The sequence below is a fragment of the Hordeum vulgare genome, chromosome 6H (assembly GCF_904849725.1).
Source record: "Hordeum vulgare subsp. vulgare chromosome 6H, MorexV3_pseudomolecules_assembly, whole genome shotgun sequence".
NCBI lineage: Eukaryota > Viridiplantae > Streptophyta > Magnoliopsida > Poales > Poaceae > Hordeum > Hordeum vulgare.
The window spans coordinates 502,941,881-502,958,533 of NC_058523.1; the positions used below are offsets into that span (position 1 = coordinate 502,941,881).

Sequence of the window (16,653 nt, forward strand, 5' to 3'; positions counted from 1 at the left end):
TCAAGATGCCAGGTCCGAAGGGTGTGATCAACTTCACGGACAATCAGAGGATCACCGAAGAATGCCTCGAGAAAGGCTCTCAAATCACTGACGAGCAGATAGTAGTCGCCGAGCTCGATGAGTACAAGAAGACGATGGATGTTGTTGAACTACTCAGGTCAAAGAAGCTATCTGCGGATTCTGCTTTTTTGTCGGTCGGTGAGAAAAAGCAAGTTCATACCCATTGATACGTCTCCAAAGTATCGATAATTTATGAAGTATTCATGCTAATGTTCTAGAACTTTCATATACTTTTGACAATATTTTATATTATTTTTGGGACTAACTTACTTATCCAGTGCCGAGTGTGAGTTCCTGATTTTTGTGTGTCTTTTGTTTCGCATAAATTCCACATCAAATAGAGTTCAAACGCGATAAAAATCTTCTATTCTTAAATAGTTGCAACTCACTACCTATTTTTCCTTCTCATGCAACCATGTCACATCATCAAGTGATGCATGATTTAATCATAAGTATTTATGTTTTCCTCCGCTACCTATTTTTCCTTCGCATGCAACCATGTCACATCATCAAGTCATGCATTTAGTCATAAGTACTTATTTTTTTTCTCCACTACCTATTTTTCCTTCTCATGCAACCATGTCGCAATGTCACATCATCAAGTCATGCATTTAGTCATAAATACTTATTTTTCTTCGTGTAACTATGTCACATCATCAAGTCATGCATGTAGATCGCGTTACACTTTTAATACACATCTTTTGTCATATGCCTCATATGTATTATTGTTCCTAAAATATAAGATGAGAGCAATCCTAATATTTTTTTAGCAACACTTTTTGATTTTCAACATCTGTTTATTATGTTTTCCGCAGCAACGCGCGGGACATCATCTAGTTTATAGAGTTTGTTTGGAATATATGTGAATTTTGGGAAGAATAATCAATGCCACACAATTCCCGAGGTTCTCCCAAGGCAATAGAGCGCGACGAGGGGGGTGGCCGCCCCTTAAGTCGGTTGAGGCCCTCCTTTTGCCACAAGAAATATTATTTTTTAATAAAAATCCTTTCAAAATTTCATCACGATCGAAGTTACAGATCTTCGATAATATTTTATATTATTTTTAGGACTAACTTACTTCATCATAGCATCGACGACCTCGGTCAAGAGGTGGCGAGGCGCGACCAGCGCTTCATCGTGGCGATGACCAGAACATCATCAATGAGGACACATGTCTATCGCGACTGAGGATTCCGTCGGCAACGAGCTCAAAATTAGGGGTACCGGCGAGTGGGCTTGCTTGTGATTGTCTAGGCACAAAACTTACAAGGAATCTATTCTAGCACAATTCCGAAAATAACCCATAAAAATCACACTCTCTCCTCAAAAGCCAATATAAAAAATGGTTCCATCAGAAACCACATGGTATATATAATTATGTATCAATCTTGAACTATTGAGTGGACCATGACAAAAGGCATGGCAATCAAAACCCTTGCCTACTCACTCCTCTTTCTCGCCGGTGTTGGGCTCTACTACCAATCATGCGTCGCTACGTTTAAACCGCACTTGCACGACGGCACGAGCTCGTCAGGTGTTGTGCCTTCGTTGGTAAGTCTAGCACCTGCACCCGAAATATCTCGCCCCCGGCCGATCCGGGCCGTCCGTGGCCCGATCCCACGGCCCCGAGCCGCCCAAACTACATTCCAACGGAGTCACATTACTGTTCTGGAAAGGCTGATGATACGCTTCCCATTCCCATCCCGACCGCTTCTTCGTCCCCCCCTCCTCCTCCTCCTCCCCCCCACTGCCACCCACCGCCGCCTGACCCGCTCGCCGCCTCCGCCCTCCCGCCGCCGGAGAGGGCGCAGCCCCTAGGCCCCTGCGCGCGCCTCCCAGCCCCTTGACCCCCTCCTCTCTCTCTCGCGCGCGCGTTTCGTCCCCCTCCCTGGCTTCAAGCGTCGCCGCGCAGCCGCCGCCGACCGGCGCTTCGATCGGGAGTTCAGACTTGTGGCATGCAGGTGAGAAGCCCCCGACGCGTCCTGCTGAAAGCCGAATCGAATCGAAACATTTCAGTTCGTCGATGAAAATCGGGGTTTCTTGTCGAAAGTCTTGTGCTTTTTTTCTGTTAGAAAGTTCTGAAATATTCTAATCTAAAGGGGAAGTTCCTGTTTAAAAGTCCAAGGGCGGCGGCGCGGGGGCGACGCCTAGGCGGAGAAGTCGCCGTGGGTGCTGGCGGGGCTGCGGGGAAGGATGAGCAAGAGGTATTAGGTTAGAAGGTGGGGAAGACGAATGGGGGGCGCCGGCGTTTGGTGAGGTCAGACATGGCGTTAGCCATAACTATACCAGAACTGTTGTCGCATAGCCCGTAGGCGTGACCCTCCTCCTCCGGTGTCTTCTGGACTGTGGATTGGCGTGGAGCCAAGATCCATCCGGGTTTGGATTGATTCACCATTGGACTGTCCGAGCTCATATTCAAGTATACTTATTTTGGTGCCTATTACCCAGAAGAAATCGAGGGTTTAACTGAACCTTGAGCCTGCCCCTGCTTTCAGAACAAGGTTGGTGTTGCGCACACGCACAACATGCTGTTATATGCTATTGCAGGTAGTGTTGAATCTCGTGGCTTTGAAACATAAGCATGTTTAAGGTGGGGGGAGGAAAAGGTCATCGGAATATTACAAAAGAACTAGCAAGCCCAGTGAACCTCAAACTTTATTATGCATAAAATGTTTGTTTGGTGCAGAGTATGCTGATTTGTATGCGAGAGACATGGTGTGGGTTCGATGAGGGTTGGGTTGTGCAATTGGGTTTGCACCCTTGTTTAATTCAAGATAGTAACCTTTTGTAGATCATGATTGCAGCGTTTCTATTATTTAGAAAAAAAGAAACTATTTCAGTCGTTGCTGACATGTTCTGTAAATTCCACAGGTGACACTATTTGACGCTCTCTGTCTCTTGACTTGGATATAACAAGTTATCGTCGCTGCGAGTAAGCTTTATTTGTCAAACAAAAATAAGCTAGTAGTATTTGCTCGTGATTGGGCAAATTAGTCAAGACGGGCGCTCTTTGCTGCGTGGCCGCTAGGCCACATGGGACAAAGTCTAATCCTGCTAGCAGAGACTGTTCCATGGATCCTACAGAGCCTCGTTGGCGGATGAATTCGAGCTTCTCTCCTCCGTCGCGGGGATGGGACTGCATGTACTCATCAGACGGATTGCCTCATAGGACTCCTGATGCTCCACACGATCATCCACCTTATGTGTCATCACTATCATCTCATAGTAAAGGAAGTAGAAGTGCATTTGGCAGTGACCAGTACCTGAATCACCACCATTCTGTATCTGATGGAGCACTTTCTTATTTTGGTAGTCCTGTTGACAGCCTTCAGGCTCCACGCTGGACACCCTCTCTGCAAAGATTTGATCTTGGCGAGTTCTCTACTCCTGCAGGAGGTATATATACTTGTTCCTGATTACATACCGTGTGTGCTGTCTTGCCATGTTTGTATTTGTGCAATATGCATATCTCTTCACAGTATAATGAATGGCGGCTGTCACTGAGAAAAATTAACATGATAGTAACTGCATCATAGAAACATTTGGAAGCATTGCATTATGTTGTAACATAGGCTTGTTTTGGAATTAGTATCAAAGAAATTTGGTATAGTATGTGTAACATCGTAACACTGACTTCCCTTTGCAATTAGTACTGGTAAACATGGCTTGTGAATCACTGTCTCAACAGTCTATTCATGCTTGATTCATCTGAATGTTCATATGGTAATGTGCCTCATGCAAGCACACATGGACGGAAACTTACGTTGAAAATATGTACCTCTGCAGGAAAAACTATGTCATCTATTCTGTGGATATACCTTCCACATTATCTGTAATTTGCTTCTAACACAATTATGAGTTATTGCAATCATGCTTTGACAATAAATAGTTGAGAGGCACATGTGAGTTCGGTGCAGAGGACAATAAATAGTTGAGAGGTACTTAAATGCCCAACACTGAGCACTAATATGTACAAGTATTAACATGTAGAGCCATTTGGAAGGTCTAATTATTTCTGAAAAAATCCTGCTAGACTCTTGATGTCTTCTCAAGTTCTTAACGTTTTTGTGGGATATTATGTCTTGTCCTGTTCATACATGGGATGATTCATTAAATAGTACAAAGTCTTCTGTATCAAAGGTGCTAAGTACTCCCTCCGTAAAGAAATATAAGAGTGTTTAGATCAATAAAGTAGTGATCTAAATGCTCTTATATATTCTTACCGAGGGAGTAAGTATTATGTCTGGTTTATCTAGCATAAATTCTCAACAAGATCTGAACCCAAAGAATATTATTCCCATGTCAAGGTGAGATGAGTATGGTATGAAACTTACGAAGTAAATCTGTACCCTTATTCGGATGAATCCAAGTTTATTGAAGAATTACATAGTAAGAAACTTGGTAAAACACCCTAATTGGATGAAATACAAGTTTATTGGCGAACTACATTTTGGTGTGATTCATGGGCATATTATAAGATCTGGTTTTCCAGATTTAGTTACTCGGTTTCTAATTGTATCAGTTTTCATACAGCACTATTTACCTTGTTAATTGGTTTTTATTGGTAATTTTGGTAAAAATAAAAAAGTTTACATGGCATCAGCGCTCAGTGGTACACGTTAGAAACAGCTACCCCTGCAACACCTGAAATTTCCTTTCATCCGTCTTGATGATTATCGATCGGTCATTGCTATAGTGTTAGTGTTCCTTTGTAAGCTTCCTGTTTAATTGACCGTTTCTCTACTCTTTGTGACCAGGACCAAAACCTGAAAGTTCCGATCTCCAATCCAGCGAGGTAAGCTCCATTTTATTTTCGTTTATGTAATCCACCTAGTTCTCTGTCAGCTAGCATGCTTTTAACCAAAATAAGCATACAGGCGTATCCTCTATCATAGTGCTGATTTTTTTGTTCATTGTGTGCTGCAGAGACATTTAACTGCTGTGAGCAGTTTCAGTTCTGCCTCCCCATTCTCAGAAACAAGTCAGCTGGCATCTTCTGGTAAACGACCAGCTTCACATCTACCTCGCAATCATCTGGGAAGGCGATCTTTTATGTCAACACCAGTCTACCCTCTAGTCTTCCGCAATCCAGTGTCAGAAGCAGAAGCCTCGGGGGTGGCTGAGGCTAGTAATGCTGGGCGTACCACACCAAGTGATGACAGCCTGGCTTCTCCTGTGTGGCGGCGCAGTTTGGCGAGTCCTGAACTCAAGTTCCATGACACACTGAGTGAACTCCGGAAGATGGAGGCTTCTCCCGAACCAAACACGAGCTCTAGGAGGGAAGGATTCAGATGGAGCAGCGCTAGCAGCTATGATTTTGGATATGATGGAGATGCCATTGACATTTCAGACCATATCAGCATTGACTCCCAAAGATCCCCAACAAGTTCAGCGAGTTTCCTGAAATGTGGTTTATGCGAGAGATTCCTCAGGCAGAAGTCGCCATGGAGCTCAAACCGGATAGTTCGAAATACCAACATGCCAGTAGCAGCAGTCCTTCCATGCCGACACGTCTTCCACGCAGACTGCCTGGAGGAAAGTACTCCGAAGAGCGAAGCCCATGAACCACCTTGCCCACTGTGCACGCGAGCTCCTGACAGTGAAGGATGCGTATCATTCTCGGAGCCTCTTCACGTCGCCCTCAGATCCGCCCGCAGGAACCATGGCATCAGGTTTTCTTCAGGTGACGCGGGTGGTAGCAGCAGCAGCGCGAACCCTTCCCGCACCGACCATGCGCTGAAGAGAAATCAGTCTGCGCTCGCGCCAGCGCGCAGCGGCTCGCTGTTCCGGAACCGTTTCAAGAAGCAGTTCCCCTTCAAGGGGAGGCTCGGCAAGGACCTCTTTGGTGGCAGGGTTTTCAGGAAGGCCGGCTCGTCTTCGTCTTCCGGGGGCCAAAAGGACGACCGTCGTCAGCCGCCAGCAGCTAATAAGCCTGACCAATCCATGGAGTAAGTAAGCTAGAGCGAAGGCGCGCCGCCCCTATATTGTGCCGCGCCGCCGTTACTCTACCCTTCTACCCTGTCCAAATCTGTAGTAGATGTATCCATAAGCTGTGAAATGCAGTGCCAGTGCGCTGCGAGTACTCGTCCAGGACGGAGCTTGTTTGTTTTGATTCGACGGTGCCTCTGCCTTGGATGTGGCACCATGAGTGCGTGAACTAACTGTGCTGTGCTTTCATCATGACTGGTTTGCCGCCTGTTGTTTTGTTTGGGGTGTGTCACTGTATCGAACAATGGGCAGGCCCGGCTGGGTCTGGAGTATTAACAGACGAGAACGGTTATCGTTTGCCATTGTTGTGCTTTGTGTCCCGTGGGTATCATTCCATCACTGAACGATTTACATCTTTTGTGGCAAGTTGGTGGCGGCATTAAGTTCCGGGGTGAAACCCTAGATATGGCTTAGATCTGACTTTCATTGGTTGAACCGAACGTCGAGTCTGCTTGGACTTTCTTCCCTGGGTGAAAATGCATGATCTGATTCATCTGGTCGGATCTGATGACGATGGTATTCAACTGTTCATGCACCGATATCTTCCTAGAGGTGTTGCAGTTTGTGATCTTCTTGTATGTTAATGTGTTGTTCGTATGGCCTTACCTTTTCAGGTTGTTCCTTTTCCTTTTCAATGTGTGCAATCTTGATTACTCGAGTAGCTCTGCCTGTCTTGTTGTAGCAGAAGTACGAAAATTGACTGTCAAGACCACAATTTGACCTTAAAAACAGTGCGATGGCACCAGGCTTACATGTGTTGGTTTGTTACAGCTTGGACAATCATGTGTTGGTTTGTTACAAATTCGACAATCATGTGTTGGTTTGTTACAACTTGGACACTCTTCTACACTCGAGAGATTCTCGTTTTAGCGAATAATTCTTCCGATATATTGATAAGATATAACAGCGACACACAGATTCACAGTAGACTGAATGCACATTGGTTATACTAGCAAAAGGGTCCGTGCGTTGCAACGGAAGAAAAATAATTATAATATTTAAGGATGCTGATCATATTACGTCCTTAAAATTTTAGGACATTTCTTGAAATGCATGAACATTTTTTGAATTAGCAAACTTTTTTTCAATTGCACTCAAAAAATAATACACAAACTTTTTTCTCAAAATCATGGACTTTTACTGTTTTCACCAACATTGTTCTCAAAATTATGAACTTTTTTCTGAATATGGGAATACTTTTACAAATATCCCGAGCATTTTTTGAATTCAAAAACATTTTATGTTTTCTTCAAAATTCTATTTCAAAATTCTCAGTTTTATAAGTTGCAAAAGTTTTTCAAAAGTCGATATTATTTAAATTTAAAAAAATGGATCAGAAAATGGAAATAAAAAATGAGACTAAAAACAGAGGCACGAACTGTTTTTAAGATTTTTACACGGACTTTTGTTCAAAATTATTGACTTTTTTAATTTTACAGACATTTTCTAAAGATTTAAGCATTTTTTGTATATGCAAACATTTTTCAAAACTCCTGAGTAGTTTTTGAATTCTCAAAAAAATTATGTTTTTTTAATATTTTATTTCAAAATTCTCAGTTTCTTAAATTTAAGAAAATTTATTTGAAGTTCCAAATTATTTAAAGTAGAAAAAAATGGAACTAGAAAGTAAAATAAAAAAACTAAACTAAAAGAACAGGCGGCCATGCATGGACCGGCCCAAATAGGTGTGTTGCATCTTTTTCCAATGCCCAGAGCGTAATATAGGAGGTGCCTACATGGGCCGGCCCAGTCCGAAGATTTTCCTGTTTAAAACGTTTTCTATGACTTATAAGTGGTAATTGTGGGTAATTTTCATCAACTTTATGGGCAATATTAATGACGGATGACAGAAGCACTAATTGCTTTATTAGTAGGTAAAGATAAAGATTCATATGGCTCTTTTGATTTAAAAGGAATTCATAGGATTTAGATCCTTGAGAATTTTCTCTATGTAGTCCGCTATGCATAATTTGAATCGTTGAGATATTTCCATAAGGATTTCTTTGCACTCTGCCTTGGAGGAAATTCCCATCCACTCAAATACCTTCCTATAAATCCTTTGTTTTTTCTGTCTTATCAAACACTTGCCGAATTTATTGTTCTCTAATTCTGATAGAATTAAGAGGTTATCCTACTCCAATAGTCCAATCCCACGTTTCCCATCCATGTGTTTCTAGAAGAGTGAAAGACGATCACATGGTGCGTTTTCTACGAAATAAAGCATAGAAAATTTCCATCCTCTTAGCTATGAGAACCAGTCAGCAACTAAGATAAACTTTTTTGCAAGTTCTATGAGAAGTCAAGTCAAAAGAAGTTCAAAGATTTCGCACCCTTTTTGTTCTAGTAATGTTGCTTGAAAACATAAATATCACAAAAAAGTGCCTGGACGCTAATTACTGGATATTTTAAAAAAAATCTAGCATTCAAAAAACTTCACAAAGTCATTCTGTTAACATTATTAATCTAGAACTACAATATTTTTTCTTCATTTATGAACAATTTTCTGTTCAAAAACTGAATGCACCAATTTAAAACAAAAATAAAATAAAACAACAGAACTTGTAGAAGAGTGAACACTTTCACTACGTAGTCTCCACGGGTCATTTGTAGTTTTTTTTAGGGGTAGTAAAAACTCGTTTTCAAGGACTGGATGTGAATCAAAGAGTCACATGTTAAAGAAAGTAGAATTTCTAGAAGAGTGAAAGACTATCACATGATGCATTTTCTCAAAAAGAAGCGTCGGATTTTCCATCCTCCTAGTTATGAGAACCAGTCAGCAACCAAGATAAAACATCTCTATTATTAAAGGGGATGTGCCGTCGTGATGGTTCGACCTCCAGCGATGGTTCGACCTCCCCCGTTCGGTCGTTGTTTCCGCTCGACCTTCCGCGGGACGATAAGAAACCCCACATCCCACTACCGAGCGCAAAGACAAAAAAACCGCGCGTTCTCCATCCCTCCACGACCTACCTCCCCACGTCACATCCCGCGGCTGCCACTGCTCTGCTCTCCCCCGACTCCCAAATGACCGCCGCCGCCTCCTTCCTCGTCGCGCCCTCCCCGCTCGCCCGCCCGCCGTGCCCGCACCCGCGCCATTCCCTCCGCCACCTCGCGCGCGTCACGGCCGCCAGGCCTCCGGCCGGCATCCTCGCGCCCCCTGCCTCGCCGAGCCCGCGGAGGCCGCTCCCGGCCGGCCCCCTCGCGCCCCCTACCTCACCGAGCCCGCGGAGGCCGCTCCGCGACCTGGCGCTGCGCGACCTGGCGGCGGGCCCGTCATCGAGGCCGCGCTGGCGGCCGCCGCGGGGCCCCTGGTCGTCGCGCTCGCCTCCGCCGCGCTGATCCTCGGGGACGCCGGGCGCGCGTCCGCGTTCGTCGTCACCATGCTATCGCTAGAAAAAGCCGACCTCGGACCAAAGCCGCCATCACGCAACTTCTTGGATAGCTCCTCCTTGGCTCCAAGAACGGCGCCCCCGCTTATCGGTTCCTCCTCCTGCCCACCGCGTTGCCGAATCTGATGCTGATGGAAGTTGAAGACAACAACGGTCTCCTTGTACAGGTACAACTCGGTTTGGACTAGCTCTGCTTGTCGCGCTAACTATTTGTTTTGAAGTTCCTGGTCACATGTGATCTGATCTGCTCAGTGAATGCAGATATGAGAGAAAGTGCACGTGATTGGGGCCAACTGAGAGGGAAGGGGCATATTTGTTTGATGAAAAAAGAGAGGCATATTTATCCGGGCTGAAGATTCACGCTTCCTCCGATTCACGCTTCCTCCTTACCCAGGTTTGGAACATGATGGGGGAAAAGGTGTTCCTTAATCAGTCTGTAAATTAACTTAATACCAAGGATGGTAATGTTTCCTACATCGTTTTACTATAAACTGGCGAACTGGATTTTCTCTTCAAAATAATTCTGTCAAATGTTGACATTCACTGGTCAGATTAATATAAACTAAAAATGTATATAGTTTTGCATGATAGACTATTTTAGATTCTCTTTCAGTAATGCTAACACATTTTTGTACTATGCCATGCTAGGAGACCGTGTATTTCACTCTAGAAGAGATTATTGACTAGCGAGTTCACCTGACAACTACATCTCTCTTATCCGAAGTGTAGTGCCTCCCTTGTTGCCACTGCCTTGACGCCGCCTCCTCGACGACTACATCTGCCACACTCACGGACGCCGGCCGCTGCAGTTCACCGTCTGCTTTTTCCACGGACGCCGACGATGGGAAGGATGATCGGGAGGAGGAGGAGGAGGTGGGTTAGGAGACGAGGTCAAGCGCAGACGGTCGGAAGGAGGAGGACGAGGTGCGTGAGGAGGCGAGGTCAAGCGCAAGAGTCGCATCATTTAAGGAACGTGATGCAGGTCAAGAGCCACTAACATCGGCGTGGGATGTAGCCTGTAGGTAAGCACTCCTTCCTCTCACCTCTCTCATCTCCCTCTCTCACAGCGACCTTTCTTTGTCTCCTCTCGTCTCTGTCTGTGTCGTGGCAAGCATGATGCTTAGGCGAATGTTGGAAGTGTGGTCGTACTTTATAAGTAGCAGTTAGGGATGCACACATGCAATGGTGGGTAGGGGCTCCAATGTTCAGGTAGAGGAGAAGACGGAAGATGAAGCCACTGGCCGCATCAGGCATGTATAGCTGATCCATGTTCATGCATATTTGTGTCGGAATGGTTCAGCTTGAGGCAATTTGATAGAGTCAGTTTTGAGGGTTCTTGCCTTGTCGAGGTCTTTTGTTTGAGACGGCTGATTTGGGTTGTTCTGTCTTACAAGTCTTTGTTTTTTCTAATTTCGGTGAGGAGTTAGATCAACAATAAGACATGCTCGTGCTATAAGCTTTATTCCTATGTTTGGACCGGAGCTTTTGTAGACCAGAGTTGACAACTGATCAACAAAGTCAAGGCAAGAAATTAAAACAAAAGGTACGTGGTATAGTTTCTGCAAGTATTGTGTAAATAACGAAGATACAAAATATTAAAGATCATATGTAGTAACTTACAGTTTTTCTTCCCAATTTTTATCTTGTGGTAATTTATATTCTTTAAAACTTTATCACATGTTTCCCTTAGTTAGCCCTAACATTGTGATAGCTTCTTTACCCCAATTTTTTTATTTTCCAAAAGAGTAACAAGCTAGATCCACTTGCTAGAGTGACACATAAGTTCACTTGGTAGATAACTCTCACATGTATTATTTCCTGGGGTACCAAACCATGTAAATATTCAACAAATTCAGTCAAATTTTATGATTATTTCAGATATGCTTGATAATTACCACTACCTATGTTCTGCCATATGTTGGTCTATTTATTTCTATAACTTGATTAAGTTCGTATGTACGTGTTTTAATATTTTAAAATCGTGCACAAAAGACCAGTCAATGTGGTATTAAACTTCGAGGTTGCTAATAGTCCTAACATATTCCTTTCAATTTTACCTTCTCCATTTTTTTAATCTGAATGTGTGTCTCCAAAAAATAAATATGTTTGTTTTGATTATTAAACAATATTTGAAACTGGTATAATGACACTTTTGATGTTGTTTCTAGATATGTTCTCCAGCCGTTTTGTTTGTGTCTATGTGAACGCATATATTCCTCTTGTATCCATCTTTGATGGATTCCTATATCACGATGCTTTTAGTTTTCACTATCTATCCTCGGTTTTTGGAGCATGGTTTAACTCAATTTATTTCTTCACATATGGAGGTAGCCTATTGAATTTACATGCATCTTGATATGGTATCAAGTATACATGAGATTCGTCAGTTTTCATGTGTGGAATTACTTTGTCTACTCTGTGAGTTCCCTTCTCATTGTACCTTTATCTTTCAACTTATCATGCAATGCATCTCTCCTTGTATTTCATTTTCACAAGAGTTCACTATATAGTTTAGCCTATTATAGAACGTTTTTACTTTATGCATTGGTGTGTGCAGATGAGATAAGGCTTACTTCCTAGGCATGTAAATGGCATGGTCATTTAAGGTTGTAAGAAAAGATTTTAAAGTTGTGCTTCCAACACTAGAAATATACCTTGTTTCTGTTGGGAAACGTCGCATGGGAAACAAAAATTTTCCTACGCGCACGAAGACCTATCATGGTGATGTCCATCTACGAGAGGGGATGAGTGATCTACGTACCCTTGTAGATCGCACAGCAGAAGCGTTAGAGAACGCGGTTGATGTAGTGGAACGTCCTCACGTCCCTCGATCCGCCCCGCGAACAATCCCGTGATCAGTCCCACGATCTAGTACCGAACGGACGGCACCTCCGCGTTCAGCACACGTACAGCTCGACGATGATCTCGGCCTTCTTGATCCAGCAAGAGAGACGGAGAGGTAGAAGAGTTCTCCGGCAGCGTGACGGCGCTCCGGAGGTTGGTGATAATCTTATCTCAGCAGGGCTCCGCCCGAGCTCCGCAGAAACATGATCTAGAGGAAAAACTATGGAGGTATGTGGTCGGGCAGCCGTGAGAAAAACGTCTCAAATCTGCCCTAAAAGCCCCATATATATAGGAGGAGGGAGGGGGACCTTGCCTTGGGGTCCAAGGGATCCCCAAGGGGTCGGCCGAGCCAGGGGGGAGGACTCTCCCCCCCCAAACCGAGTCCTACTTGGTTTGGTGGGAGGGAGTCCTTCCCCCTTCCCACTTCTTCCTTTTTTTTTTCTTTCCTTTGATTTTTTCTCTCTTGGCGCATAGGGGATTGGTGGGCTGTCCCACCAGCCCACTAAGGGCTGGTGTGACCCCCCCAAATGCCTATGGGCTTCCCCGGAGTGGGTTGCCCCCCTCCGGTGAACTCCCGGAACCCATTCGTCATTCCCGGTACATTCCCGGTAACTCCAAAAACCTTCCGGTAATCAAATGAGGTCATCCTATATATCAATCTTCGTTTCCGGACTATTCCGGAAACCCTCGTGACGTCCGTGATCTCATCTGGGACTCCGAACAACATTCGGTAACCAACCATATAACTCAAATACGCATAAAACAACGTCGAACCTTAAGTGTGCAGACCCTGCGGGTTCGAGAACTATGTAGACATGACCCGAGAGACTCCTCGGTCAATATCCAATAGCGGGACCTGGATGCCCATTTTGGATCCTACATATTCTACGAAGATCTTATCGTTTGAACCTCAGTGCCAAGGATTCGTATAATCCCGTATGTCATTCCCTTTGTCCTTCGGTATGTTACTTGCCCGAGATTCGATCGTCAGTATCCATATACCTATTTCAACCTCGTTTACCGGCAAGTCTCTTTACTCGTTCCGTAATACAAGATCCCGCAACTTACACTAAGTTACATTGCTTGCAAGGCTTGTGTGTGATGTTGTATTACCGAGTGGGCCCCGAGATACCTCTCTGTTACACGGAGTGACAAATCCCAGTCTTGATCCATACTAACTCAACTAACACCTTCGGAGATACCTGTAGAGCATCTTTATAGTCACCCAGTTACGTTGCGACGTTTGATACACACAAAGCATTCCTCCGGTGTCAGTGAGTTATATGATCTCATGGTCATAGGAATAAATACTTGACACGCAGAAAACAGTAGCAACAAAATGACACGATCAACATGCTACGTCTATTAGTTTGGGTCCAGTCCATCACATGATTCTCCTAATGATGTGATCCCGTTATCAAGTGACAACACTTGCCTATGGCCAGGAAACCTTGACCATCTTTGATCAACGAGCTAGTCAACTAGAGGCTTACTAGGGACAGTGTTTTGTCTATGTATCCACACAAGTATTGTGTTTCCAATCAATACAATTATAGCATGGATAATAAACGATTATCATGAACTAAGAAATATAATAATAACTAATTTATTATTGCCTCTAGGGCATATTTCCAACAGTCTCCCACTTGCACTAGAGTCAATAATCTAGTTCACATCACCATGTGATTCCAACGAATCCAACACCCATATAGTTATGGGGTCTGATCACGTCTTGCTCGTGAGAGAGGTTTTAGTCAACGGTTCTGAAACTTTCAGATTCGTGCGTTCTTTACAAATCTTTATGTCATCTTATAGATGCTGCTACTACGTGCTATTCGGAAATGCTCCAAATATCTACTCTACTATACGAATCCGTTTCACTACTCATAGTTATCCGGATTAGTGTCAAAGCTTGCATTGACGTAACCCTTTACGACAAACTCTTTAACCACCTACATAATCGAGAAAAATTCCTTAGTCCATTAGTTACTAAGGATAAATTTCGACCGCTGCTAGTGATTCAATCATGGATCACTCTCTGTACCTCTCAACATACTTTGAGTCAAGGCACACTTCAGGTGCGGTACACAACATGGCATACTTTAGATTCTACGGCTAAGGCATAGAAGACGACCTTCGTCTATTCTCTTTATTCTGCCGTGGTCGGGTTTTGAGTCTTACTCAAATTCACACCTCACAACGCAACCAAGAACTCCTTCTTTGCTGGTCTATTTTGAACTCTTTCAAAAACTTGTCAAGGCATGCATCTTGTTGAAACTTCTATTAAGCGCCTTCGATCTATCTCCATAGATCTTTGATGCTCAACGTTCAAGTAGCGTAATCCAGGTACTCCTTTGAAAACTTCTTTCAAACAACCTTGTATGCTTTTACAGAAATTCTATATTACTTCTGATCCACAATATGTCAACCACATATACCTATCAGAAATTCTATAGTGCTCCCACTCAATTCTTTGGAAATACAAGTTTCTCATAAACCTTGTACAAACCCAAAATCTTTGATCATCTCATCAAAGTGTATATTCCAACTCCGAGATGCTTGCACCAGTCCATTGAAGAATCACTGGAGCTTGCATACTTGCTAGTATCTTTAGGATCGACAAAACCTTCTGGTTGTATCACATACAATGTTTGCTCAAGGAAACCGTCGAGAAAACAATGTTTTGACATCCTACGTGCAATATTTCATAAATAATGCATCAACAACTAACATAATTCTAACAGACCTTTAGCATCGCTACGAGTGAGAAAGTCTCATCATAGTCAACTGTTTGATCTTGTCGAAAACATCTTTGCGACAAGTCGAGCTTTTCTCAATAGTGACTTATCACCATCATCGTCTGTCTTCCTTTAAAGATCCATTTTTTACTCAATAGTCTTATGACCATCAAGTAGTTCTTTCAAAGTCTACACTTTGTTTTCATCCATGGATCCTCTCTCGGATTTCATGGCTTCCAGCCATTTGTCGGAATCTGGGCCCACCATCGCTTTCTCCATAACTCGTAGGTTCACTGTTGCTCAACAACATGACCTCCAAGACAGGGTTACCGTACTACTCTGCAGCAGTACGCGACCTTGTCGACCTACGAGGTTTGTAGTAACTTGATTCGATGCTTGATGATCACCATCATCAGCTTCCACTTCAATTGGTGTAGGCGTCACAGGAACAACTTCCTGCGCCCTGCTACACACTGGTTGAAGTGATGGTTCAATAACCTCATCAAGTTCTACTACCCTCCCACTCAATTCTTTCGAGAGAAACCTTTCCTCGAGAAAGGATCCGTTTCTAGAAACAAACACTTTGCTTTTGGATCTGAGATAGGAGATGTATCCAACTGTTTTGGATATCCTATGAAGATGCATTTGTCCGCTTTGGGTTCGAGCTTATCATACTGAAACTTTTTCACATAAGTGTCGAAGCCCCAAACTTTCAAGAAACGACAGTTTAGATTTCTCTAAACCTCAGTCTATACTGTGTCATCTCAACGGAAATACGCGGTGCCCTATTTAAAGTGAGTGTGGTTGTCTCTAATGCATAACCCATAAACGATAGTGGTAATTCGATAAAAGACATCATAGTATGCACCATATCAAATAGTGCGTGGCTATGACGTTCAGACACATCATCACACTATGATGTTCCAGGTGGCATGAACCGCGAAACAATTTCCACATTGTCTTAACTGTGTACCAAAACTCGTAACTCAGATATTCATTTCTATGATCATATCGTAGACAGTTTGTCCTCTTGTTACACGATCTTCACTCTGAAACGGATTTGAACTTTTCAACATTTCAGACTTGTGATTCTTTAAGTAAATATTCCTGTATCTACTCAAATCATCAGTGAAGTAAGAACATAATGATATCCACTGCGTGCCTCAGTACCTATTGGACTGCATACATCAAAATGTATCACTTCCAACAAGTTACTATCTTATTTCATCTCAATGAAAACAAGGCCTTGCTCATGTGGTATGATTTGCATGTCACTAGTGATTCGAAATCAGGTGAGTACAAAGATCCATCAGCATGGAGCCTCTTCATGCAATTTATACTAACATGACTCAAGCGGCAGTGCCACAAGTAAGTGGTACTATCATCATCAACTCGTATCTTTTGGCACTAATATTATGAACATGTGTAACACTACGATCGAGATTCAATAAACCATTGAAGGTGAATATTCAAAAAATAGAGTAACCATTATTCTCTTTAAATGAATAATCGTATTGCAATAAACACGATCCAATCATGTTCATGCTTAACGCAAGCACCAAATAACAATTAGTTAGGTTTAACACCAATCCCGATGGTAGAGCGAGCGCGCGACGTTTGATCATATCAACCTT

General features: G+C 43.3%; 1 protein-coding gene across 1 annotated transcript; it reads left to right on the forward strand.

Moving 5' to 3' along the window:
- Window positions 1–1,597: 1,597 nt before the first annotated feature.
- Window positions 1,598–6,350, forward strand: LOC123401243. Its single transcript, XM_045094993.1, has 4 exons — window positions 1,598–2,021; window positions 2,932–3,456; window positions 4,818–4,855; window positions 4,987–6,350. The coding sequence occupies exons 2-4, from the start codon at window positions 3,132–3,134 to the stop codon at window positions 6,010–6,012; spliced, it is 1,389 nt and encodes a 462-aa protein (XP_044950928.1). The 5' UTR covers window positions 1,598–2,021; window positions 2,932–3,131; the 3' UTR covers window positions 6,013–6,350.
- Window positions 6,351–16,653: the final 10,303 nt, after the last annotated feature.

What these genes read in the sequence shown, in the direction of transcription:
- LOC123401243 (XM_045094993.1), top strand. Translation starts at nt 3,132, where the DNA reads ATGGATCCTACAGAGCCTCGTTGGCGGATGAATTCGAGCTTCTCTCCT. An exon ending in GTTCTCTACTCCTGCAGGAG is followed by an intron (nt 3,457 to 4,817) that starts GTATATATACTT and finishes CTTTGTGACCAG; the next exon opens with GACCAAAACCTGAAAGTTCC. An exon ending in CCGATCTCCAATCCAGCGAG is followed by an intron (nt 4,856 to 4,986) that starts GTAAGCTCCATT and finishes TGTGTGCTGCAG; the next exon opens with AGACATTTAACTGCTGTGAG.